This window comes from Colobus angolensis, unplaced genomic scaffold, assembly GCF_000951035.1.
Source record: "Colobus angolensis palliatus isolate OR3802 unplaced genomic scaffold, Cang.pa_1.0 Scaffold40, whole genome shotgun sequence".
In the NCBI taxonomy this organism is placed as follows: Eukaryota; Metazoa; Chordata; class Mammalia; order Primates; family Cercopithecidae; genus Colobus; species Colobus angolensis.
The window spans coordinates 5,322,592-5,348,001 of record NW_012117377.1 but is presented as its reverse complement, the minus strand read 5'-3'; the positions used below and the strand labels follow the sequence as shown (position 1 = coordinate 5,348,001).

Genomic DNA, 25,410 nt, shown 5'->3' with positions numbered 1-25,410 from the left:
AATAATAAAAAAAATAAAAAATAAATTAAAAAATAAAGACCCTGCCTTTAGGTCTAGCCCTTGCCTACCTCTCCAACCTCATTGTATGCCACACTTTCTTTTTCCCTTTATGTTAGACACACAGTTCTTGGTCTTCCTCAAGTATTATGCTTTCTTATCTTAGGAACTTCCATTTTATAGATTTTCTTTCTCTAGAACAGGAGTCAGTAAAATTTTTTAGGAGAGAGCGAGATAGTTTGCCAATTCCTGATCTAAAAGGCTAATCATCTAACCCCACTGCTTAGTGATTCAAACGTCATGTTCCACTGAAGCTTTTCTTAATCGATGTTAAGTGCCCTGCTGGGGACAGTGGCTCACACCTGTAATCCCAGAGATTTGGAAGGCTGAGGTGGGAGAATGGTTTGAGGTGAGGAGCTCAAGACCAGACTGGACAACATAGCAAGACCTAGTATCTACAAAAAGTTTTAAAAATTAAGCCAGGCATGGTGGTTCATGCCTGTAATCCCAGAGGAGGCCGAGGTAAGGGTATCACCTGACGTCAGGAGTTCGAGACCAGCCTGGCCAACATGGTGAAACCCTGTCTCTGCTAAAAATACAAAAATTAGCTGGGCATGGTGGCACGTGCCTGTGGTCCCAGCTACTTGAGAGGCTGAGGCAGGAGAATTGCTTGAACCCAGGAGATGGAGGTTGCAGTGAGCCGAGATTACGCCACTGCACTCCAGCCTGGGTGACAGAGTAAGATTCTGTCTCAAAAAAAAAAAAAAAAAAAATTAGCAGGGCATGGTGGTATGTACCTGTAGCCCCACCTACTTGGGAGGCTGAGGAGGGAGGATCCCTCGAGCCCAGGAGTTCAAGGTTACACTTCAGCCTAGGCAACAGAGTGAGATATTCTCTTACAAATAAGTTTTTAAAAAACAAGTCCCATTATTAAATGTACTTGTACCACCAAATGTATTTCTCCTTCATAGAACTGGTCATGATTGTACAGTTGGCAACATGGGGGTTAGGAGTGTCAACCCCCTGTACAGTCAAAAATCCATGCATAACTTTTGACTCCTCTCAAATTCAACTACCAACAGCCTACTGTTGACCAGAAGCTTTACTGATAACATAAATGGTTGATAAACACATATTTGTATATGTATTATATACTATATTCTCACAATAAAGCTAGAGAAAATATTAAGAAAATCACAAGAGAAAATACCGTTACAGTACTGTACTGTTATATATTGATGCCATAAGTTTATACTGTCTGTTTACAAGATGAATCATCTGAAATGATGGCAGCTGCAGCTGCAAACTTCAATCTAAGCTACACATCAAGCACTGCAACTTTTGCTTGTAATGTCATGACTTTTCTCTGCTTCTTGAAAGTACTTCCAACATCGATAGTGGCACTTCGTATGGGTCCCACAGTGTTATTCAAGGTTTATGGTATTGCACTAAACATGATGAAAAATGCACAAGAACTGCAATAGATCACTTGTTACTGCAATAAGCAATTTAGTGGAGAGAGAAACTGTTCACATGCAGATGATTTAGTACACACAGGGTTTTCAGTGGATACTTACAATACTTGAGCTCCTCGCAATAGCAACAGGAGGTGGTTACAAAATTATCACAGTAGTACAGTGTGTACTACAGTTAATTTCATGCAGTTATGATTTAATACTGCATCTTTACATTTTACATTTCTCTCAATTGCAAATGGTACCATGTATGATCTGTGTTTGTGTGTGTAAGTTTTGATAAATTTCAACTTTTTATAATAGAGTTGCATATATTTTATGGTAGTAAATGATAAAGACCAGTATCTACAGATATTTTATGTATTCATGACATACCTAAATTTAAAACTTCTTTTCATTATTTCTAGGCTACATGGTTTATCTGCAGGTTTTTTCAAACTGTTGCAAATCTCCAAAAAATTTTCCAATAAATTTATTGAAAAGAATCTGTGTATAAGTGGGCCCAGACAGTTCACATCTGTGTTGTTTAAGGGTCTACTATAATTAATTAAACAGTTGTGAAATTCTTTTGCTAACATCCATCTTCCCTATAAGGATATAAGCTCCATTAGAGTGGGAACTATATCTACTTTGCTATTTTATTCCAGCATGTGGTTGAAAATGTGACACACAGTAGCAATCACTCACTCACTCACTCACTCACTCAATCAATCATTGTTGAATGAATGAATCATTAATCTGCTACCTGACCTTCATTCGGCACATTTGTCTTTCTTAGGTTTAGTTCTCCATCTGGAAATGGAGATGATAAATACAGCTACTTTCAAGACTGCTTCAAGGTACATAAGGTAACAAGTGTGAGAGCATTCTGAGAACTCGAAAGCAATACACAAATGCAAGAAAATAAATGGAAAGCTGCTCCAGGTGCACAGGACTGGGGCAAAGGCTGGCCCAATGGCCAAATCCTCTGGCTTGTTTTGTTGGTCCTCTAGCTAAGAATGGTCTTCACTTTTTCAAAGGGTTGTAAAAAACACAAAACAAGGAAGACTATGCCACAGAAACTATGTGTGGCCTGCAAAGTCCAAAATATTTACTCTCTGGCCCTTTACAGAAAACGTCTGCAGACCCCTGGCCTACAGAAGTGCCTGGGCTTAAGTAAATATTTTAATAGTGAATGAATAATTATTACTTTGCAAATATATGCATATTTTGGTATTTTGATAACTGACAAGCAGTGCCATTATCTGACTGCCTGTCTTCCATTCAATAAAGCAAGTAATTAACATAAAAATACCTCCCCCCTCCCCAGGCTAATATGTTACTTTACATTTGAAAAATACAAGCAGTCTATAAATACTTTCATTTCCTTCAATTATATCAAGAACTGTTTTTGAAACAGAGAAGGCAGGGATGACTGGGAAATGGTGTGGGGATAGAGAGCTGGAGGCCACGCGATCTGTGTCCCCTGGAAGGGTGACTGCTATCATTGGGCACCCGGCTGTCACGTGGATGTCCAAGTCCATAGAAACCTATTCACTGTCTGCTGTGAAATACTGAGATTATTTTCTCCCCAGGGAATCCATTATCACACAGAAATGAGAAATGGCACATGGATAAAAAATAATAAGAGGCTGTGCTTACTGCCAAAAAAAAAAGAAAAATCCCCAATACTGCACAAAAAGAAAAGGATTTGGAGTCATAAGATCAAGATTCAAGTCTGAACTCTACCACTTATTCCATCTGTCACTTTGAGCAAACCTATTAGCCTCTCTGAGCTGAATTTCTTCATCAAGAAAAAGAGAATAATCATTGATGACATTTAGTGGGTGGCCTTTATGAGCCATGTGTTTTGCTATATTATATTCAATCTTTCTATCAAAATGCAAAGTAGATATGATTAGTGCCAATATATAGGTGAAGAAACAGTCACTCAGAGAACTTGAGTGACTTGCTCAAAGTAACGCCAATAGAAAGAAGCAAATGTTTTGTTTGTAGCCAAGTTCTGACTCTAGCAATGCTATTAGTGCAACCTCTGATAAGATGTTTAACCTCTTTAGACCTACTATCTGCTTTACCTTACAAAAAGCATATGAAACTTAATTTCTAGGACAGATGATTTGAAATTCCTCCATATTGCAATATTACCAACTTACGTCTTAAAGGAAAACGGCTTTCCTCCATTCTTCCATGTCAAATCTAATTCTATGTCTTCAGAGACTACCAAAAAGAGGATGTACTCTCCTCTTTGTATATAATAAGAACAATGTAAATTAAGGAAGCATAAATACATAAAATAAAAGTATTACATTTTGAGCATGTCCCGAGTGGCATAATGATGATGAATTCTACTTATTCCGCAGCAACGCCCCTTCTGCGTGTAAACCAGACACATTCAACACGTGACACGTGAGTTGATCATGAAACCTTGATTACCTTTGCTTCATTATCTCATGTACTCTCCCATGCTGGACACACTGTTCCTCCAGTTCTTCATTTCTTTTCTGTAACTTTCCCAATTTATCATATGTATACCTTTTTTCTTGACTGAGTTGAGCTATTTCAGATCTAGAGAGGTGAAAACACAAAAATAATAGATGTTAAAGGTTCTTATTACTAGGGCATATTGTTATTATATAACCTTAACATTATCTTAAACTCCGTACTTAAACATAATAGTACAATGAAAACTATATCCTTTGCAAAAGAAAATATGTCAGAAACGGCAAGATACATTGTAGAGACTCGTGTGTTAGACAGAAAAAGGAATAACAACTTATTCTAATAGAAATGGCTTCCCTAAGGAACAAGACAAAAATGATAATGATTAAATCTCTCTTTTTTAAAAGACTGTCGTTCATTTAACAAATACTTACTGAGTGCTTGTTATAGGCCAAACACTATGCTGTCAAAGAAGAAACCCGAGGCCTAATTTCTATCACAGAGTTTCTTTTAATTAACACAACCAGCTTAATGGCACGGTTAAAATAAAAATAGTTCTTTAATGGTTAATTTTATGTGTCAACTTAGTTGGGTCATGGTGCCCAGACATTTGACCAGACATTATTCTGGACACTTCTGTGAGGGTGTTTTTCAGATGAGATTAACATTTAAATTAGTAGACTTTGAGAAAAGCGGATCGCCCTCCACCTCGGCGGGCTTCCTCCAATCCACGGAAGGTCTTAACAGAAAAAAGATTGACCTCCCCGAGCAAAATGGCAATATCCTGTTGTTCGTGTCTTAAACGACAATCCAAGTCTCAAAATTTGAAGATCACAAAGATGTTTATCCAAGAAAAATTATATTCCTTTCCTTGTATTAAGTAAACTCTAAATTCCTGCCTACTGCCACCATCTCCCCACGCCCTAATGCCTAATCAGTTAGAATGGAGAGTTTAAAACTCTTGTATATTATGAGTCGTTTTCGGGTTAATAATTGGTTTGTTTCCTGAAGACTCCTGACATAAAATTAATTCCCTTCAAAGAAAGGATTCTTCCAGTAGGCAAGATAGCCTTTTCTTCCTGGTCACGAAAGGATTTGGATTTGCTAAGGGAAATTTTACTTTACAAATTGTTCATCCCAAGGACCAGGCTGCTCACGTATATGGGGCAAAAACTCTTGCTTTTAGTTCACCTCATTCTTCATTTTGTTTTCCTCTTGGTTCAAATGTCATCCCATGGGAAGCTTTGCCCTGATTAATACCTTGCAGTTCTCAATATGTCAGCATGTTTTTTGAAGCTACCTCTAGCCTTTATGCATACATTAGCTTATAATTTATTCTTTTAAATTGTGCTCTGTGCCTTGTCTTTCCTACCAGATTCTGTATGAGAGCATGGATTATCTCATTTTCAAGTTCAGATCAAGTGCTCAATCTACATTTGCTTCTCCTAATAAGAATCTACCCATATTTGAAATAGTCCAAAAGGAGTTAATAATGACTTATGTTTCTCCTTTCAGAATCACATACGATACAAAAGAATTTAAAGGCAGTTACAATAAATTTTTGATCTGGTATCCCTTCCAATCCATTCACTAAAATAAATTCCAAAAGAAGAAAAAAAAAAATCCTTAAACCAGATTAGAAAAAAATGCAGAACACTGATCTTTACTCAGGCACTTTCCAAGCAAAAGGCACTTTTAAAAAGAAAAATCACAAAGAAAAAAATAGATTTTACAATACAAAAATACAAAACTTTTACACATAAAAAAATCATATATTTAAAATATATCCTAGATTTGCGTGAGAGTATTCATTGTAGCACTGTTTCTAGAAACAACCTTTCTTTGCAACCCATTATCTGGAAACTTAACCAAGAAATCTATCCACAGGAGCCTGGTTATGTTACTTATTAATCTGATAATGTGACTATTTATAAGTGATATTTATTGATCTAAAACTGTGACATATTTGTAAAAAAGAGAAAACATTAAAAGTCAGCATGTATGATGTGATTTCATTTTATAATTTAGAAAAACATTTTGACATGTATACCAACTATTAATACTGATTATTTCTGGATGGTAGGATCAGGAACGTTTTCTCTGTTCTTTATTCATCCTTTTCCATACTTTCTAAATTTGTAAAAGAGATATGTATTTTATTTTTTAAAAATAAATTCATTCTGATTTTGAAACAAAATCACAATAAAACAAAATGCAGATGTCACTGGTGGGGGAGGTTGTGTGTGGAAGGAACAGGGAATATATGGGAATTCTGTACTTTCTGTCCAGTTTTGCTATGAACCTAAAACTGCTCTAAAAAATAAAGCTTACTAATTAAAATCAATGTAAACAACAGGAAATCATTTACAAAAATAAGACAAACAAACATTAAAAGCATCATTTAATGAAACACTAACTGCACTCTCCATCAAAATTCCAATTAAAAATATAAGAAATATTTAAAATATCTACAGAAGAAACGTAAGTGATCAATAACATTTATAACATATTCAATTTCACTATTATTCAAAAAATAGCATAACAAAACCAGATACTACCACCAAATATTTACTGCATGCCACTGTATAACACATAGTGAAATCCATCCTTTACATTCATGATCTCAATTACTCCTATAAGGTACTTGTAAGGGTTTATTTTCTTTTCTCTGTGAGGTTAAATATGAAGTTTAATGACTTGCCTAAGGTCATCCAAGTAGGCAAGCCCAGATATAAACACTACTTGGTCCACCTCTAGAGGGGTAGTTCCACCCACTGTGTGATATTGCTTCTCATTCTTTTTTAAAAAATCTCACTTCTTTGTAATGTTATTTACTAATATGGCTACATATACAGTGATTAGAAGTTAGTGCAGTACTTAAGCAAGGTAAAACACATTAATACCCTTAAAAGGATTCATAGTCTTGGACTAGCAATTAAGGAAACAATAAAAAATTTAGACTTAGGTACAAAGTTTTTGTTGTATTATTATTCATAATGGTTAAAAATTAGAAGCATCGTAAGAGCCTAATAATTCTTATCCATGCAAATCATTTAATAAAGTTTTGTTTTCAGAGTATTTACTGATATAGAAAAATGTTCATTAGATATCAAATGAAAAAGCAGATGCAAAACTGTATATACAGTGTAATCTCAATTACAATATAAATGTACACATACATACACATGAAAAATGGCGGAAGGGAAATATGTCAGAGGTAAGAATAGTTATCTCTGGATGGTAGTGGCACAGGAAATTTTCCTTAATTCTTCTTTGTATTTTCCAAATTCCCTGCAATGAGGATGTCTTACATAATCACAAAAATACAAATGTTATTTATAAAGTACGTATCACTATCAAGTGTGTTATTGCAACAATCTTTTTTTCTGCTTCGCATATTTTTGTTTTTTTCTTTATTTATAATTGTAATTTGCCTACCAACTTCCACTTCTCAATAAAAATTTGACACATATGCCTGCACGTCATCCTTTTTCTGTCTGGAGTTCACGATATATTCCTAGAACAGTAGTCTGCAAAGCTCAAAGAGTAAACTTACAAGTTTTCTGTTAGTTTGGAGATACATTTCTGGTATGATTATCCTGTGTCATATAAAAGGATAATTGACTCTAATTCATTTTCACAGAAAATTTAGGCAATTTCTGGCTTTGCAGAAGCATGAACTTTCCCCTGTATTTTTATATACCAGTTATATTGTATAATTGCATTTGCATGAAATATATTTTACTACTACAATTCAGATTAAAATGATAATTGCTTTCAAAGGGAAATATAATATCTTAATTTTTTATTCTTTTAGGTTCTAGTTTGACTTTTGGTAACAATTAGCAGAGGCCAATATCAGTCTCCTCTTGTAGAAAATATAATTTTTATAGTATCCCAACCTAACATCATGTAAACATGCAAAGGAAAAAAACAGTTCAATCGGGTGTGTGTTCTTCACCTCAATTAAACTCACACAGTTGGATACCTACTGTTGCCAAAACAGTAATATAATTTATACATTATAGTCCACACAGTAAAACTACACTAAAAGTCATTTAACAATATTTATAACACCATAAAGTACAGTGTTAAAATATATGAACTGCAATATGTACCAAAATTATAAAATTTGTTTCTCATCATCAGTGATTAAAACCAGGATCATTGCTCTAGCCTCAATACTCACAACCCTGGTGACAGATTAGAATTCAAATCTTAATGATCAATTTACAATTAACAAGATAGAAGTGAAACAAATTAAACCAACCATTATATATAACGATACCCCATGGACTCCCATTGTTCCTCTTAATTACAAAACGCAAATCACAAATACACAATGGGCAGTGTTAGATATCAGTCCACAAGCCTCACAACCCAGAAAGTGACAATGACAGAAAAGAAGGCAGCAAAACCACATAGACCCTGGTTCTACACTCTATCCGGTTCTTTTCAATGTGCAAGTGGTGGAAGCTAAAACCTAGCACACACTTCTCTCCACTCTGTGGCTGGCAGAGGCTCACTCCTTGCCAGCACCCAATCCTTCCAAGCTCTCCCAGGCCAGGTGTTAGATAGCACTGCAAACTGCACTGCAACGTTTTACTGCTGATTCATCTAAGTGCGTGGGGAGAGAGAACACCTCCTTCACTTTGATAAAGAAAAATCACAGTTGTACCAAAGATATTTAAATAGCTCCGTTTACCTCCCTCAAAAACAACCCCATAACTGTAATAAGCTCTCAGAGTACTGGGGAATACAGAAGGAAGGATAGCGAAAGTTTATGTGAGCTTCAACTAAAATCAGCCAGAATGCCTGCCTGGTGCCAATTAAAAGCAAAATGGAATTAATTCTCTTGCCTGATGGTCAAAAACAAGCTATATAAAATGCACAGAATCGGCAGTTCACTTTAAGTTTAAAATGGGACGTGCCATTCACAAATGCCAGAGTTACAGACACCACTACGTGCAGTGTGGACTACACTCAGTGCGCAAACTACTGTGCTCATCACTATGGAGGCTTCCAGAAAACAGCAGCAGTCATCACTGCCATAATGCGATGTACGGTCTACTTGGGGGAAAACATATACAACAGACCCACACACGGAGGTACCATTTCAAAACATTTTCACAGAGCAACAGAGCAGCCTAGCATGAGGCAGGGGCAGAGAGTAAGGGTGTACGTGCCCACCGAGCCCGCACGGTCAGCTTCCCCATCATTCTGCATGGGCTCTAGTCAAACGACTAGACCTGTTTAAAAGCTTGTTTTAAATGGTAGGAATCCATTTGTTTAGTTGGTATTTTGAATAACACAAGACTCTTAGAGTAATGTTGCTAGTAACAGAGGAGGGAAAAATATGTCTTAATTATTGTTCAATACAAAATAAATACACTTACTTTCAAGAAAAATTTTACTGTAATACTCTGAGGGAAAGCTGGACCAAAATTACCATACGGATTGGATAAATATAAAGTTGGAGACTGAATTTCCACAATGACAAAACTTTGGAAACTCCAAGATTTTCCTTACCTCAAAGCACAGGGAACATTATTTATCCCAATAGTTTGGCGTGGGGTACGCAGAGGCACACTGCTGGAGGGCTTCTTCAGGGTTTACTACATTAATAACTTGTATTTTAAAAGAAGCAGTTTGAGCCCTTCAAGTTTTGTAGGTGGTTTCAAAGCAGAAGGTAACATCACATGGAATGTTAAATTTAACATGAATGAGTTATTGAAAATGTCGTAGTAGGAAGCCAGGGAGAAATGAAACCAGAACTAAAAGAAATTAAGAACAAACAACCCTAAAAAGCACAATTTGTCCTATTCACTACTCTCTTGTGAGGTGCACAAAATGCACTTTTCGCAAGTTTTAGGGGCGCTTAAGAGTTTTAAAACTAGTAAGTAACAATTTATCAAGTGTTTACTACTTGCCAGGCCTTGGTTGAGACAAATTGTAAAGTTAGAGTAGGTGCCTGTTTTAATTCATCAGAGTTACAAAATACAACTAGATCCACATTTTCCTGATCTGACTGTTTTAAAAAGGCTTTCATTGTGGCATAGACTTATGCCCATCAGCAAATGACAGTCAGATTTTCCCTGGCAAAGACAATAGCTATGTAAAGTGATACCCAAATTCCAGTGAAGACCCTTAAAAATGCTATTGTGAAAACAATAGCAGCTACTGTGTATTACGATGTGTCAGGCATTGTGCTAGGTACTTGATAATGTGTATGTATGTGTATCTATATATATAATTATAATTCCCATAACAATCCTGCAGCGTGGCTTTAGAAATGTTTTTACAGAAGGAGAAGCTGGGGTTTGGGGAGATGAGGCGATGTACCCAAGGTTACAAAGCTCCAAGTGAGAGAGTAAGATTCAAACCTAGTTCCTCTGAATTGCCACGTGTTCTTTACTGCACACTGCCAGTCATCAACAATGGAACAGACTGGCATCAAAAGTCAGATCAGGAGGTGCAAATAGCACCACACCTATTTGTTTCATTCATTCATCATTTATTCATTAAGTGCCATCTACGTGTCAGATACAAAAGAATACATCCAATTTACAAAGCAGTGTTCAGGAGCTGGAGGAACCAGAAGCAGGAGAAGCAGTAGAGGTGCTGAGTTAGACCAGTACAGGCCAAGATGACAGATCTAGAGGAGGAAAAAGAGGGCCTAGGGGCAAAGAGTAAGTTAACTGTTACATGCCAAGGACGCTTACTTCTCCACAGAAATTTAAAGGTTAATTTTTCCTTCCCAAACTTTCTCATCATAACTACTATGACTTGAATTTTCTTTAGCAATAAATGTAAAATACTATAATTACTGTAAGAAAGAACATATACTTTGGAACCAGAAATATCTAGGTTAGTACCCTAGCTCTCCCACTCACCAGTTATTTAAACAGTTTTGGTTTCCTTATCTGGAAGATAATAATTTCTGTCTCAAGTTGTGGTGAGAATTAAATAATATATACCAAGCACCTTTTGTCTCTTTCATATAATAAATTTCCCTAATTATGTTTCCTTGGAGAGCAAGATCAGTCATCATTCACAAACCAATTTTAGACCTAACACATTTATATAAAGCCCAAATTAGTATCATTTTATCCCTAAATGATATAATCTGGTTTGTTTGCTTCTAACAAATTACCTTGGACCTATGTGGTGCAAATCAAGTATTTCTGTTTAAGAATAGCTACTGTAGATATTTTATGGGTCTCTTTCACGACAAAATCATTTAGTTTTCATGGTCAAATCTCCTTGAAATATCTGGTATTTTGGCACCTAGGTTTTCCCCTACCAAAATACAATCTTAGTATATGCTAGGAAGGTGCGCATGTCAGAGTACATTCTTGGTGGTTACAGAAGCCTCTGCCTTCCTGTGAGCAGGGAGAGTTGGATGCACGAGCCCTCTGATTCCCCAAAAGATTCAGGGATGGGGGTTCTATCAGCTAAGACAGCTTGTTGATGCAGGATCCCAAGATGGAGCTCAGAGTGATCAGATATGCCCTGATCCTCCCGGAAATCCTTTCCGAATGAAACATTTAAGTGAGCAGTTTGTTTGCTAAGACATATTTCCTGCTCTCAATAGATCTACGTAAGTTTCAGAAAAATACAGAAGACAAGACACACAGGCTATTTTTTCATTATCATATAAAGTAATATTTGACATCGTATCAGTTATGTGAATATTGCCTTCTATAGTTCAATTTCAAGTGATTCTGTCCAATGCCATTCATTGACAAAAGAAGAAACTATAGTCCAAGTAAGTCAAATACATTTGTCCAAGATGATTCAGTTACTGTCGGAGCTGAGATGAGGAGTCAGGCTTCTTGCAGTTTAGAATATAAAATAATTTATTCATTGAGATAATCTGACTAGAAAGTGTGTAGAAAAAAGTCATTAAGATTCCAATCAATGGATTTATAAAAGAGTAGCATGCCTATAAAATGAATGATGGCTGTTCTATTAAAATATAACAATTTTAGGAGAAGAGAAGAATAGTTTTGGTGTGTTTATTTCAAAGTACCATCTACTTTCATTTTTATATATACACATTTCATCTGTTATCATTTAACCTAAAGATAGCTTTTGTGTTCATGGTGAATTGTAACAATAGATTAAAATGTGTTAACCATACCAATGTAAGATTTTATAACTGCTTGATTTATCTGCATCTTCATGTTATTACCGTATTTTCTTTCCTGAAATTTCAGTTTTCAATTCTAAACATTAAAATGTTAAATAATAGTACACACATCATCATGAAAAAACATAAAAGTGTATGGACAATTAAGAAAATGTCCCTATGTAGAAAATATTTTCCAAGAAAACATCAGCAGGTACTTAATTTGGACATTATCAAACAGGGTAAATGCTGTTTGTCAAGGAAAAATTAGAGTCATCCACAAACAGTGCTCTTGAAAGTATTCTATAACATCACCTACCTGGTTTTTTGAGAGATTTGTTCCAGTTTCTTGGCTAATGTACAGCATTCTTCCTTTAACTTTGTCAAAAATGTATTCTGGGAGGTCAGCAACAAATACTGTTCATTTTCTAGAAATAACAATAAACCCCACCAACAGAAGATGTTTATGGTTGTCGCTCTGCAGTGCTTCCATACATAGAGTGGTAAAGTGCTTAGACCCCTACACATTTCCAATAAGCCACTAGATCACCTTCAGTGTCCTAAGTCAAAGGACTTATCATCTGGAAAGACACTCAATCTTGGGAGTCGTTTATTTTCAACATAAGTATACACCAGAAATACTTTTTATCAGACCAGCTTGGTGTAACATTTTGACATGTTAATAAAGTGTCGAATACCTCAAGTGGAAGCATAGACACTTATATCTTTGTAATATGCAAGATATTATATTTTAATTTAGACAATTTTACTATAAACAGTGTGTCAAAAATTCTCACAACCAGATAATTCAAAACTAAAATCATCGAGGAATTCTCTTCTACACTGTAATTCATGCTTTGCTTCATATTTGCACACATGGTTTACTACCACCCCCCCAATCTTGCATACACTTCTCTAATTGTGAAGGTAAAAATGTGTATTTTCTTTAGAATTTTAATTTCATTGTCAACAGCATGAGCTTCAATGGAGATCCGGTCAAAGAAATTGAAAACGGTGTGATTTTGTGTGTGTGTACAAAAGGAAATGTTCTTAAGATGGTTTTAACCTTAAGTTAAATACACTCTAATCTAGTGCTTAGATTCTGCCCAAGACTGTGATCACTAGGATCATGCTAGCAGTGGGGGCAAACAATAATTTATCCTCCAATTTCCTCTTTTTGTTTTTAGTGGAGAAACATCTACTAAACCTGGTGAATTTTCGTTTCTTCTGGCCAAATGCTGTTAGAAGAAAATCTCTACTGAAAGCGCTAGAGGGAATTATGTGAGTCAATATGACATTTGCCTCTTCATAAGTAAATAGATTATTTAATGGCTTGCATGTTAGCAATGTTTCACCCACAGGATAAGAAATAATTTTTACTGTACCATCAAATACAATATATTAATACGTTAAATCATATGAAAATTACCTCTAAGCGTAAGTTTTAAGAGTCCTTTATTTCTTTTCAATTTTAGCCAATGATTGGCAAAAAGCATATAGCATACAAATCAAAATAAATCAAGGCACTAAAATTAAGCAACATTTTTCTGGAAGAGACAGGATCAATTAAACTTTTGTTTTAATAGTACAATCAGTGTGGAGTATGTGGCGTGGAATTATAATGACTGACACTGTCTTGTTTTGACTAACACTGTCTGTGAACACACAACTCAAAAGTGAAAGAAACTACATAATGCTCTGACTGAACAAATCAAACTGTCTATTTTCAAAGTGCATTTTACTTTCAAATTAAAGGTAAAGAGTTACTGGCCAACTCAGTCTGCAGAATAGTGCCAATGTGATGAAAGATGGCAATTTTTAGCCAAGCTGCCAGCTGTGGTCAATGCCTTGTATTAGTGAATTTTAACAGCAGTTGTGGGAACTTGAAGAATGCAAAGGATTAAACATCACTCTAGATTGGGTTGGGGGAGGTGGGGAAATCATACAAATGCTAAAAATGTTCGAAGCTGCAAAGATTAAATAAAGGAACATATCAATTTGGAGCCACTGAATTACATCCAGCTGCGACAGTGAATTAAGAACCGATTAATGGCTAAAGCTTTTCTCCAGTTTGGATGCTGAAGCAAACTCATTAGGCTTTTAGAGTAGCTATAATGTGTGTACTGTGGGAACTGTTCAATGCTATTCAGGAGACTCTAACTGTAAGCTCAGAGCATTTCCCGCAGAGCTTCTGATGCTATTTTCTTTATATAACATGTGTGCCTGAAAACCCAGCCAAAAACAAGCCCTTTGTTTTTCTACTTTGTTGTGGTCTCTCTCAGCTTTACGTTTCTTGAACACAGGTAAATAAACTCATAATCCAGATGGTGCAACAGATGTGAGAGCAGCACTCTGAAATCAACAGACAGTGGGCAATACTTTCCATTTTCTCTTTTAAACGCTAACTAATATGTAATTCGGAATCTCCGGTGTAGTTAGCATCTGCTCCCTTCGGCCAGCCAAAGGTTACAGGTGTTCCTGATGTCATTTCACAGTAAGGCGTGGGCCTGGCTTGTGAGCGAGTGCCCAGGCTCTAATCTTTCCCTACCACCTACCAGTTTTGTCATGCTGGGCCTCCATTTGCTGTATCTTCTGTGTCAGCTCCCGCTCTCTTTGCTGGGCCTGAAGGGCTTGGGCCTTTGCTTCCTTGCTAAAGCTCTGCTGAATGCTATCTTTTTCTTGTCTGCAAAACAGAGAGGAGACATACAGAAATTTAATCTGCAGATGCACAAACCCCCATCATGTCCCCTATAGACCAGAGAGAGCTGATACGGAGTAAATTGTTAAGCCTAAGAAGACAATGACCTTTCTATTGACCCTCCCCCACTTCAGAGGGAAAATCCAAACAACCTTCCATACAATGTTAAATACGTGCCACGGATGCAAATAGACTAAAGTATGCAGTGTCAAAAAATCACAACAACTAGATAAGGGTATTTTGTAACTTTAAAACACAAACCTTTTTTCTCTAACATTCTTAATGTTTTACACTACCAGTGAATCTTTCATCTTCTGAGTAGTCAGTATTTCCTAGAGACACTGGAACTCCAGGAACAGCATGATTCGATCCTTAAACAAAACTTAAATTCTTAAAACTAAGCTTTGTAGACCACTTCTGTTTTCACTCTAAACCTAAAATGGAATCTTAAACATAACGCAGGAGCCTCTATCTAGAGGCGAGTAAATGATTCTGCAGTGCCACATGCATGTTTTCACTAAATATCTTCACACATCAGGCCTTATAATGTGAACATAAATACGAATATGAATATGAATAACTTCCCCCAGCACTTCATAAGAAAATCCCTCGTGGGTCACAGTGAAAGAAATTGCAGGATGAAAAGCTTCTGTAGTCAGACAACTTCACATCGTACTGTGACGGGACACTGACTATCCCACTGGGTCAATAACCAAGCACAGTGGCTCCAAAGAGAGAAACTTCCTAAACAATTAGAACCTGGGGAATGCATAGGACGTCAATGTTGGCAGCACCGTGGATATACTGACAGTGTGTGTGTGTGCATGTACATGTGCCCACACACACACACACACACACACACACACACACACACACACACACACACATTAGGATGGTTCCTCAAACTCTAAATATGGGTAAGTGATATGAGAGTTTCCTTCAATTAACTGACTTAGTTATTTCTAACTCCTGATCTCCTTGTGGGCATTTCTCATCCATGCTGCTTTAGTTTACTAATTGAGATATTTACTGCTTAGCCTTTGCCAAACTAAAAATAAACAATTCCATAAAGCTATCACTACTAGTCTATGTACCGCTGTGGAACTTCAATTCACTGGCTTCTAATTATAAAGCAACATAAGGAAAGCCTGTATTAAAATTGGTCAATGCATGTGGTAACGTTGTAGTGTAAAATTCTGGAATGAAAATACACCCACACCTCACTCAAATGGAATCATCGGGGGTCCATGCTAAATGTGAAATAAGGTCCTGTCTGGTACTTCTAATAACAACACCTCCCCCTGGGATGTGGTCCACGGTCTTACGTCGCACTCAGTTCCAAACTAGCATACACAACAAATGGATAGTCAGACTAGGCTACGTTTTGCCTCCCCAGTCACACTATGTATTTTCTGGTCATGGATCACTGCATATGTCTCCTCCTCTTCCTGGAAAGCCCCGCCACCTGCCCACTCAATCCCCCTGTAAGATGTATACATACCACTACCCCCTTCAGGCCTAGCTCAAACTTCTTCCCCTCTCCTTCCTCCCTCCTGAATTAACTATTCTTCCCTCAATGCCCTCAATATATGTTGTGTACAATGTGCAAAGATAGTATTTATCACACTTTAGTTATTGTTTTACATGCCTGCTTCCTTTGTCATCTTTGTCTCTATACCCTCGGTCCAGCTCAGTGCTTGGCACACAGGAAGTGGGCAGTGAATATTTCAGGATTGGATGTTGTTATACTCTTGTCATAGGGGAAAGGAAGGCTGCTATCTTTATGTGTAGCTGGAGAATCTGCTTAAGTCTTACATGAGGAGGCAAAAACTTTTCAGACATGTTAGAAAAAGGTGCTTGGAAGAGAATGGTTCTAATGGCTCTGCCAGTTGGAGACTATGCTGCTAAAGTAATCAGCTTTAAAAAAGCCCTGTGGACTCTAACCATCCGAAAGTCAGACCCCTCGCTGGGGCAGGAGACAGAGACAGAAACCTGGGGCTCTGCAACCCCTAACAATTGGGTGACATCAATGCATTCTCCAACACCAATACCCACCTGGGAGTGAGAGGGGCACTACTAATAATTATATCAAGATAACAGTCATAACGGAAACTACCCATCACAAACTTGTACTTACAGTTCCCCAGTGTAAAGGGGTTGTCAATCTCACCATCAGTTTTCAGAATAAGCTGCCTAATTACCGATATTCTAAAATGACTATAGGCTGGGCGCGGTGGCTCACATCTGTAATCCCAGCACTTTGGGAGGCCGAGGCAGACAGATCACTTAAGGCCAGGAGTTAGAGACCACCCTGGCCAACAAGGCAAAACCCTATCTCTACTAAAAATACAAAAGTGAGCTGGGAGTGGTGGTGCATGCCTGTAATCCCAGCTACTTGGGAGGCTGAGGCTGTAGAATCACTTGAACCTGAGAGGTGGAGGATGCAGGGAGCAGAGATTGTGCCACTGCACTCCAGCCTGGGTGACAGAGTGAGATTCTGTCTCAAAATAAATAAATAAAAATAAAAAATAAATTGACTATAGAAAAGAACTGTCATCATTGCAGTCCTTTTTATAAAATAAAACAAGTTAACAGACTTCTGCAAACAAATGTTGAGTTACACATCAACTGGTGTTTCCTGAATCCTTCCCCAACTTTCCCTCTATTTGGGAAACTATACATTAGGTTTCATTGCCTAGAAACATGATACAGTCTTGCTTTCCAACCTCCTTTCCCCTTCCACTTTCGCACGTTGCCTTCTCTCCCCTCTTGCAGGTTCTTTCTGACTTGGTAGGCTTTTTATAAATTCCCAGAATGTTAGAACTAAAAGGGAACCTCAAATGTGTTTCATCAAACCCTCTCACTTTACAGTTAGAAAAAAAAAAAACCTCCTAAAAAATCCCCAAGGGTCACAAAAGAATTTGAAGTCTGCTTATAAGTTGCACAGTGAATGATCTAAAGGCAGAGGTAGGGTTAAAATAGTTTTATTTAGGGAAACCTATTTTATAATACTCTGGAGCTCGGGTATGCAATCTTTTGGCTTCCCCGGGTCACACTGGGAGAACTGTCTTGGGCCACACATAAAATACACTGAAACTAACAGTAATGATTGCTGATGAGCTGAAAAAAAAAAGGAAAAGAAAAGAAAAGAGAATCACACACACACATAATCTCATAATGTTTTAAGAAAGTTTACCAGTTTGTATGGGGCTTCATGCAAAGCTGTCCTGGGCCGCCAGCTGGACAGCCTACTCAGCCTGCGGCCTCGATGGTTTTGAATGCGGCCCAACACAAATTCATAAACTTCCTTAAAACATTATGAGATTTATGCACGGGCCTTTTTGTTTTTTTCCTTTTTAGCGCATCAGCTGCCATTAGTGTTAATGTCTTTTATGTGTGGCCCACAATTCTTCCCCTTCTAGTGTGGCCCAGGAAAGCCAAAAGATTGGCCACACCTGCTCGAGAGGTAATACAATAATGGATTCCAAAAATTATCAAAAGCACTTAGGCATTCAGGGAACGACTAGAGAAGAATGTAAATCAATGCATGAAAGATGTATCATAACTCTCTTATGTGAAAGGCACTCTGTTAGGCACTGGGTCAAATAAAGATAAATAAGACATGCTCCTTGCCCCTAGTAGGGAGTTCAACATGGCCAAAGAGAAAGTAGATGGTAAAATACTTCGTAAGAAAGGTGCAAGGGGGAAAATTTACCAAAGCATAACAAAATGAGAGTCAAATCCAGCTAGGTATGAGAGCCTGGTGAAGGATAGTCAAGCCAGTCTCTCCAATTGGTTTGCTTTAATTCCCACTCAAAACACTGAGTAAAAAAGAATTTCTTGTTAGTTATGGGGCTGAAATATTTATTCGCAATCACTCAAAACCAGAAACAACTTAAATGTCCATCAACTGTTTAATGGATAAACTGTGGTATAGTCTTACCATGGCTAGGAAGAGTAGAAATAAAAAGGAACAATGCTACATACAGCACTTGGTTGAACCTCAAAAGTAGTACACGTAGTTTAAAAAGCCAGACACCAAAGACATATATTATGATGTCATTCACAGGCCATTCAAGAAAAGTAAACACTAGGGGATAGAAAGGAGATCCGTGCTGCCAGGATTTGGAAGGAGGAGAGGGGTACCAGGGAGCAAAAGGACACAAGGACACGTTTTGGGTTGATATAAATGTTCTTCTACGTTATGACTATGATCTTTCCACAATTCTATATATTTGTCACACCATCTTTACCTGCACAGTTAGAAACTGGTGATATTTTATTATATTTAAATTTACCCCAATAAAGCTGATTTTTAAAAGGAGCAACTCAGTGGCTCACACCTGTAATCCCAGCACTTTGGGAAGCCGGGGCAGGTGGATCACTGGAGTGTTGAGCCCAGGAGTTCAAGACCAGCCTGGGCAACCTGGTGCAATCCCATCTCTACAAAAAAAATACAAAAATTTGCCAAATGTGGTGTTGTGTGCCTGTAATGCCAGCTCTCAAGAAGCTGATAGAGAAGGATCACTTGAGCCCAGGGACGCCGAGGCTACAGTGAGCCATAACTGCACCACTGCACTCTAACCTGGGTGACAGAGTGAGACCCTGTCTCAAAAAATTAATTAATTAATTAATTAAAGGAGCAAATGATCTAGAGTAGGAACACCCACCTTTATTCTCCAAGTTATTCACATCACCTGCAATCCAGACATGTGTGGGCCATGTCAATGTTTTCTTCATAAAAATTCAGAATTAAAAGGAGTGAACAAGGACAGGCTAGGCCTCAAATACAGACTACATATACAGGGAGGCACAGTCACTCCTTTTTACCAATTATAGTTCTGGTTGATTGCATTTTCTGAAAATGGTCACAATGATATTTACCATCTCATTTTTTAGAAATGGGACTGAAGCATTAACCTTATATTTTTGATACTCAACTTTTTCATATCATTTATTATTTTAAATCTTGCAATTTAAAAAATGTTCATGTCACAGAGCAAAAATGATTTGTTAAACAGATTTTTTAAAGTATATTTTCTAATGACGTTAAATTTAGCTCAACAATGACCCTGGGACAGAAACAACGAAAGGCTCAAGTCTGGGAACAAGGACTGGGTAGTTGTGGTGTTGAGGCACCAATCCCACCTTCCATGTTCCTATTCACCTTTTTACTGACGTCTAAAGTTCCCGTGTGAGACATACAACTCTTTTGGTTAAAAGGTGTTTCCCTTTTAAGATAAAATATTGAGAGCTTTGTGATAGTAGCATCTAGGTATGAAAAAACTTGTGAGAATTTATAACATGCTTATTGGCTGAAAATCATTAAGGAATACAGATAGAAGGGGCATGGAGGTGCTGGGTACTGATGTGAGTTTAGACAGAAAATGTACATTTGTCTCAATATTGGTGCTATTAGCTTTGATAGCTTGATTAACATCACTGGTGTACCAGACGATATTTAATGAATGGCCTCCAGGGGGACAGGAAATCCCTCTTTTGTAGTATTTACCAATTTTCAGTGTAGACACTTCCACCATGCTCTACTGTAAGCTACCAAAGTGACATCACTGAATACCAAGTTGGGAAGAAGTACACATAACTGGCTCTCACAAGCTGGTACAAGTCAGACTCAGAATGTAAACAGTAGTTAGGTGAGCTCTCCCAGGCTTCTCTACTGTAAAGTTACTGCTTCCTCTTTGTATCAGGTTGGTGCAAAAGTAATTACCTTTAATGGCAAAAATCACAATTACTTTTGCTCCAACCTAATAAGTAAGACGTAATTTGTTGGGAGATGCTGAGAATATGCAAACATCCTATTCTTTACCAAGCTCTTACCTAATAGTTTTACATCCAAAAATGACTTTTTTGCTCCATCATTCTTTCTCTATTTTTTAATTAACATTGTAGTATAAGAAAGAGCTTTCCCTTCTCTATCATTTATTAATTCATTAATATCAGCACGGAGTCATGGATTCATATCATATTCAGTGGGTTATAATCCATTATGATTATTATTTTTATGCTCAATTTATCCCGAATTTTGCCAGGGGGAACCCTTTCAAGGTGGTTCCTATGTGACATCTCTATTATTCTTGTGACTTTCTATCTCCACAAAATGTTGCAGGCTCGTCTTGCAATGTCCTTGTACCAGTCTTGGAATCAGCATTTGAACAAGCAGCTCTTTTTGTGCCTTTAATGGGGAATGGTATTTAGAAACCAGGATCTGTCACTAGGTGGTGCTCACTGCTACTGCAAAATCATTGCTTCTAGGTCACCTTGGTGGACTAAGTCTGGATATAAATATACATATAAGTTGAAAAATGTCAATATAAATATAAATATTTATCTGTATCCTACAGGAATATATGCATACACATTCATACTGGTCTTTCCAATTACAAGTCAACAACATACATAGACCCTTATCTCCCTTTTTTCCATAATTGTAATTTTTTCCTCAGTAGTAAGAAACTTGGTTCCTATTATCCTCAACATACTTATCTGTTTGTTCAAACTTGGAATACACAGAAAGTAGTTTCAAAATTAATAATCTATGGAAAGCAAATCTACTAGCAACTAGAATTAAATATTTGCTTATAGTTTTGTTTTGTTTTGCCTTGGTTTTTGAACAAATGTATAGGAACTTTTTGAGTTTATTCTCTTTGTGCTCTGGGAAGATGACACCTTGAGAGGCAATGGAGTACAGCCAAAACTCACAGAGCTAGAGGGTCAGAGTATGGCATCCACCACCTTATCACCTGTGTGACTATAGACAAATAACTTTCTTTCTTTAATACCGGCGTTCTTCATTCAAGCAGAACAAAAAATCCAACCTTAAAGGACTAATCATTTTAAGACGCTACCAATTACTAATGTTTACACATAAGCTAAGGTCCTTACATGCATTCTTTTAGTTAATCCTCATACCAACCATAGAAAGTAGGTTCTCTTAGTATCTTCACTTTATAGATAAGAAAATGGGGGCCTAGAGAGGTTATACAGTATGTTCATGTTCTTTAGTTCTTAAAGGTTATACTCAGGAAATCCAGGGCTCTCTCACTCCACGGTGAATCACTATGCTTCAATCTCTTCTTTTATCAGGGATGTAGAGAAATGAGAGAAGGGTGAAAGGATAACAAGTTTCTACTTCAATTATCTCTATGGGAGTGTGCCATTTAATAGCCGTATTATCCATCTTAACAACCAAATCCCAAGCAACTAGTTCTCCTTCTTCTTTCCCTGCTGTCCTCTACGCTATTAGATTACTTTCTCCTACAATGACACCATCAATTAGTTGTGTCCTTCTTAAAGACATATATTCACCTTTGCAAAAACATTGAAAGGTACCACAAACACATCTCCTGCCTCAAGTGGCCACAGGCTCTAGAAAAGATGAGACGTGTGCATCAATCTGGAATGTGCATCAAAATGGAGTCCATGGAGAACAGAAACCTTCGTTTTGCTCACTAATTTATCCCCAGAATCCGGAATAGTGCCTGGTATACAGTTGTGTGGTCAATGAACATTTGACGAATGAATAAACAAATGAATGAATGATCAACTGCTAAAAGACGGGAAGTACTAAGTATCCTCACAGGGGTAAGTATCACCCTGTCTCCTGACTACAGTCAGAGAATGTGATAAGATAATCCCTATTTTTGCCAAGAATTTATTATTATTATTATTGGCAATAAAACAAAACAAAAACAATAATAAAATTGGTAGCTAGCACGATGTCTTCCATGTTTGAGAAGAACCCAAAATTCTATGCTTATTTACGGCTAACAGGGGCTATATTCTCTTATTTGAGCAAATGTAGAACTACTGAGAAGAAACAGAAAGGAAAACACAGGAATGAGATTCTGGAATCTCTACTTCCTTAAGTATGCAAAAGACTTAATGGCATCATACATATTTCCTGGAGTAAATTACTTCTATTTTCTTCACTGCAAAGTATGTCAGAACTTCAAGCACAATGTTGAAAGATGAGTTATCAGATCAGAGAATGAGTCATGTCTAGGGAGGGAAGCAGAAACAGAAAGGAGGTCAACTTCTTTCAAGGGAATATACACAAAAGAAAGGAAATATTTAACAGAAACATCTCTAAAAATAATTTTCCCTCCAAAAATGTTCTTACAGTATCTCCAAAATAATTTGAAAACTTACCTTCAAGGCAAAAGACAGTACAGTAGATGAGCTATTGCCTGTTTCTATTACATATGCACAATCCCATTTACGTTTAAAACAAAACCGCAGACTCTTACTATCAACTCCAGTTACTATCACATCATCCTTTGCATGTCTGTACTTTCTATTTTAAAAGGCACATTCAAATGCACCGACCTCGCTATTCTTCATAACATCTCTATGGGGCAGGGAGATGGAACAGATATTCCTGTTTGATAGATAAAGCATCTCAAACTCAGGGAATTAAGAGATTTTTCTCAAAGCCATGCAGTATTAGTAAGTAGCAAAGCTGGAATCCAAATCTGTCTCCTCACTCCAAGTCCAGTGTTCTTTCCATTCCATGGCACTGCCTCACATGGGGTTTGTTTAATCAAACAGTGGATTGCGCATCCATTCAACAAATACTTAAGCAACTACTTTGTGCCAAGCACAAAAGTATGGGGATGCATCAGTGTGCAAGATGTAGACCACGGCCTCAAAGAGTCTATGGTCTAGTGAACAAAATAAACGAGTTTTGGGGAAAAAAAACAACTCATGGTATAGTAAATATTAAAGTAGGGCTAAATTCCTACCATTATACAGGTGGAAAGGATAGGAATTGGGGAGTGGCTGGGGACAGGGAGGAAGGATTTCAGGAAGCTTAAAAAAAAATCAGAAGCTTAAAATATGAGTAGTAATCTGCTATACAAAGAATATAAAGAAGATTATTACAAGTGAAGTGGACAGTTTGTGCAAAGACTCAGGGTGGAGAGAGAACCAGGTGCCCCGAGAATACTGCAAACAGTTTTGGCATGGCTGGATGCTGGAGGGTATATAATACCGTGAACGGTTTTGGCATGGCTGGATGCTGGAGGGTATATGCTGTGGGGCAGCAGTGCGCAGTTGGTGGAGGGGAGATTATTGAAGAAAGACGAGACTTGGAGATGTAGGCAGGAGCCAGAACATGAAGCTATTTTTAAGGCCCTCGTCCTGAGGGAAATAGGGAGCCAATGTAGGGTTTTAAGCAGCGGAGTGTTATGATCACACTCATGCTTTAGAAAGATCACTCTGGCTGCAGTGTGGGGAACAGATGGGGAAGGGACAACATTAGAATCAGGGAAAGCACTTATTACTACAGCAATAGTAAGAGCAATTTCTGTAACGGTTTCTTTAGATACAGTAGATACCACAGGTAGATACTGAGACTGAACAGCCTCAGTGCATTTGATAATGCACACTTCATTACTTTTCAGTCTTCAAATGTTTTCAATAGCTCAGGGTGCCCGATGCATTAAGTGATTGCATGGGGCAAAGATCCTGAGAGAGTAAAGTGCCACCATATCCTACTGTAGAACACTCGGTGCCCAATTAATCACCCTAAATGATAAGGACAAATACACTACTATCTAAAATAAATTCGATCATGATTTTGCCTTTGTATCTTCATATTTTCAAAAATTCATGTTTTCCATTTCAATTTGTCTATATAAACTAATGACTTTGATGCATTCTTGGCTTTCATCTCTGAAAAATATCACTTGGTCTACAAATTCCCAGTAACTAATCCCTCTGATGAGTAACTTCAAATCAGGTATCAGTAGGATCAATATGCATTCTAGTGGCATTTCTATCACATGTCAATGGAAATTCATTATTACCAAGTTGTAGCATAATTAATTGAAAAGTTTCTATTCTATTACTAAAATGTTTTACAAATTAATTTCTAGGGCATATTATTAAATGGGGGACATGTTGGTTCCCTTGTGGCTATAAAATTTATTCAGAAATATGTATAATAGTAAGAATTATAATTTAAATACTTTTATTATATTTTATGAATATGACAGAGTAACGCATCATGTATCTAGAATGTTGAGAATATGTTCCACATAGGAGAATTTTCCAGGCATTAGATCCATAGAATTCTGACCATTTGCAGTAGAAATATGTCTAAAATGTGTTAATTGTGTCTCTGTTTTCTTAAGCAAACTATACCAAATACAATAAGCTCTCCTTAATAATTAAGGTTCATAATTTAAAACAAGGTAGGCCTACGTACTGTTGCTATTCCTTCTGCTAGTGAGCGCCTATGGATCATTGCTCATTGCCAGATCTTTAAGTGCTTAATAGAGTGGCTAGAAACAGAAGGCACTCAATAATATTCATTGCAAGAAAGGTCTCAGATGTTATTCTAAAGAACCAAAAGCATACTGGTCTTCTTATAATTTTTTATTGGTTGGTTTGCTGTCATTTGCTGCCATGCTTTTTGTTTTGTTTTTAATTTTTTTCCTTTTTGCTTTTTAACATCTAAAAGTGTGTCACGATAGTTCCACAGATGCTGCACAGACAAGTGCAAGGGCTTTGTAATCGTTACTTGCTTCTTAAAAGTGCTTTTAAATGTATGCCTCAATTTACAGCTATATTTCAAACTAGCCAGAAGTCTAAGTTTGGGCCAGGCGCGGTGGCTTACACCTGTAATCCCAACACTTTGGGAGGCCAAG

The 25,410-nt window shown here is 37.2% G+C and overlaps 1 protein-coding gene across 1 annotated transcript in view; it reads right to left on the bottom strand.

Annotated features, from left to right (window-relative positions):
• The window catches only part of SDCCAG8 (serologically defined colon cancer antigen 8), a 249,008-nt gene that overhangs the window by 74,145 nt on the left and 149,453 nt on the right, over window positions 1-25,410 (bottom strand). The window contains exons 14-16 of the mRNA XM_011955705.1: window positions 14,598-14,725; window positions 12,362-12,470; window positions 3,906-4,037 (exon numbers count right to left, since the gene is read on the bottom strand). Of these exons, the coding sequence (XP_011811095.1) occupies window positions 3,906-4,037; window positions 12,362-12,470; window positions 14,598-14,725 (369 nt within the window). The remainder of the gene's footprint in view (window positions 1-3,905; window positions 4,038-12,361; window positions 12,471-14,597; window positions 14,726-25,410) is intronic.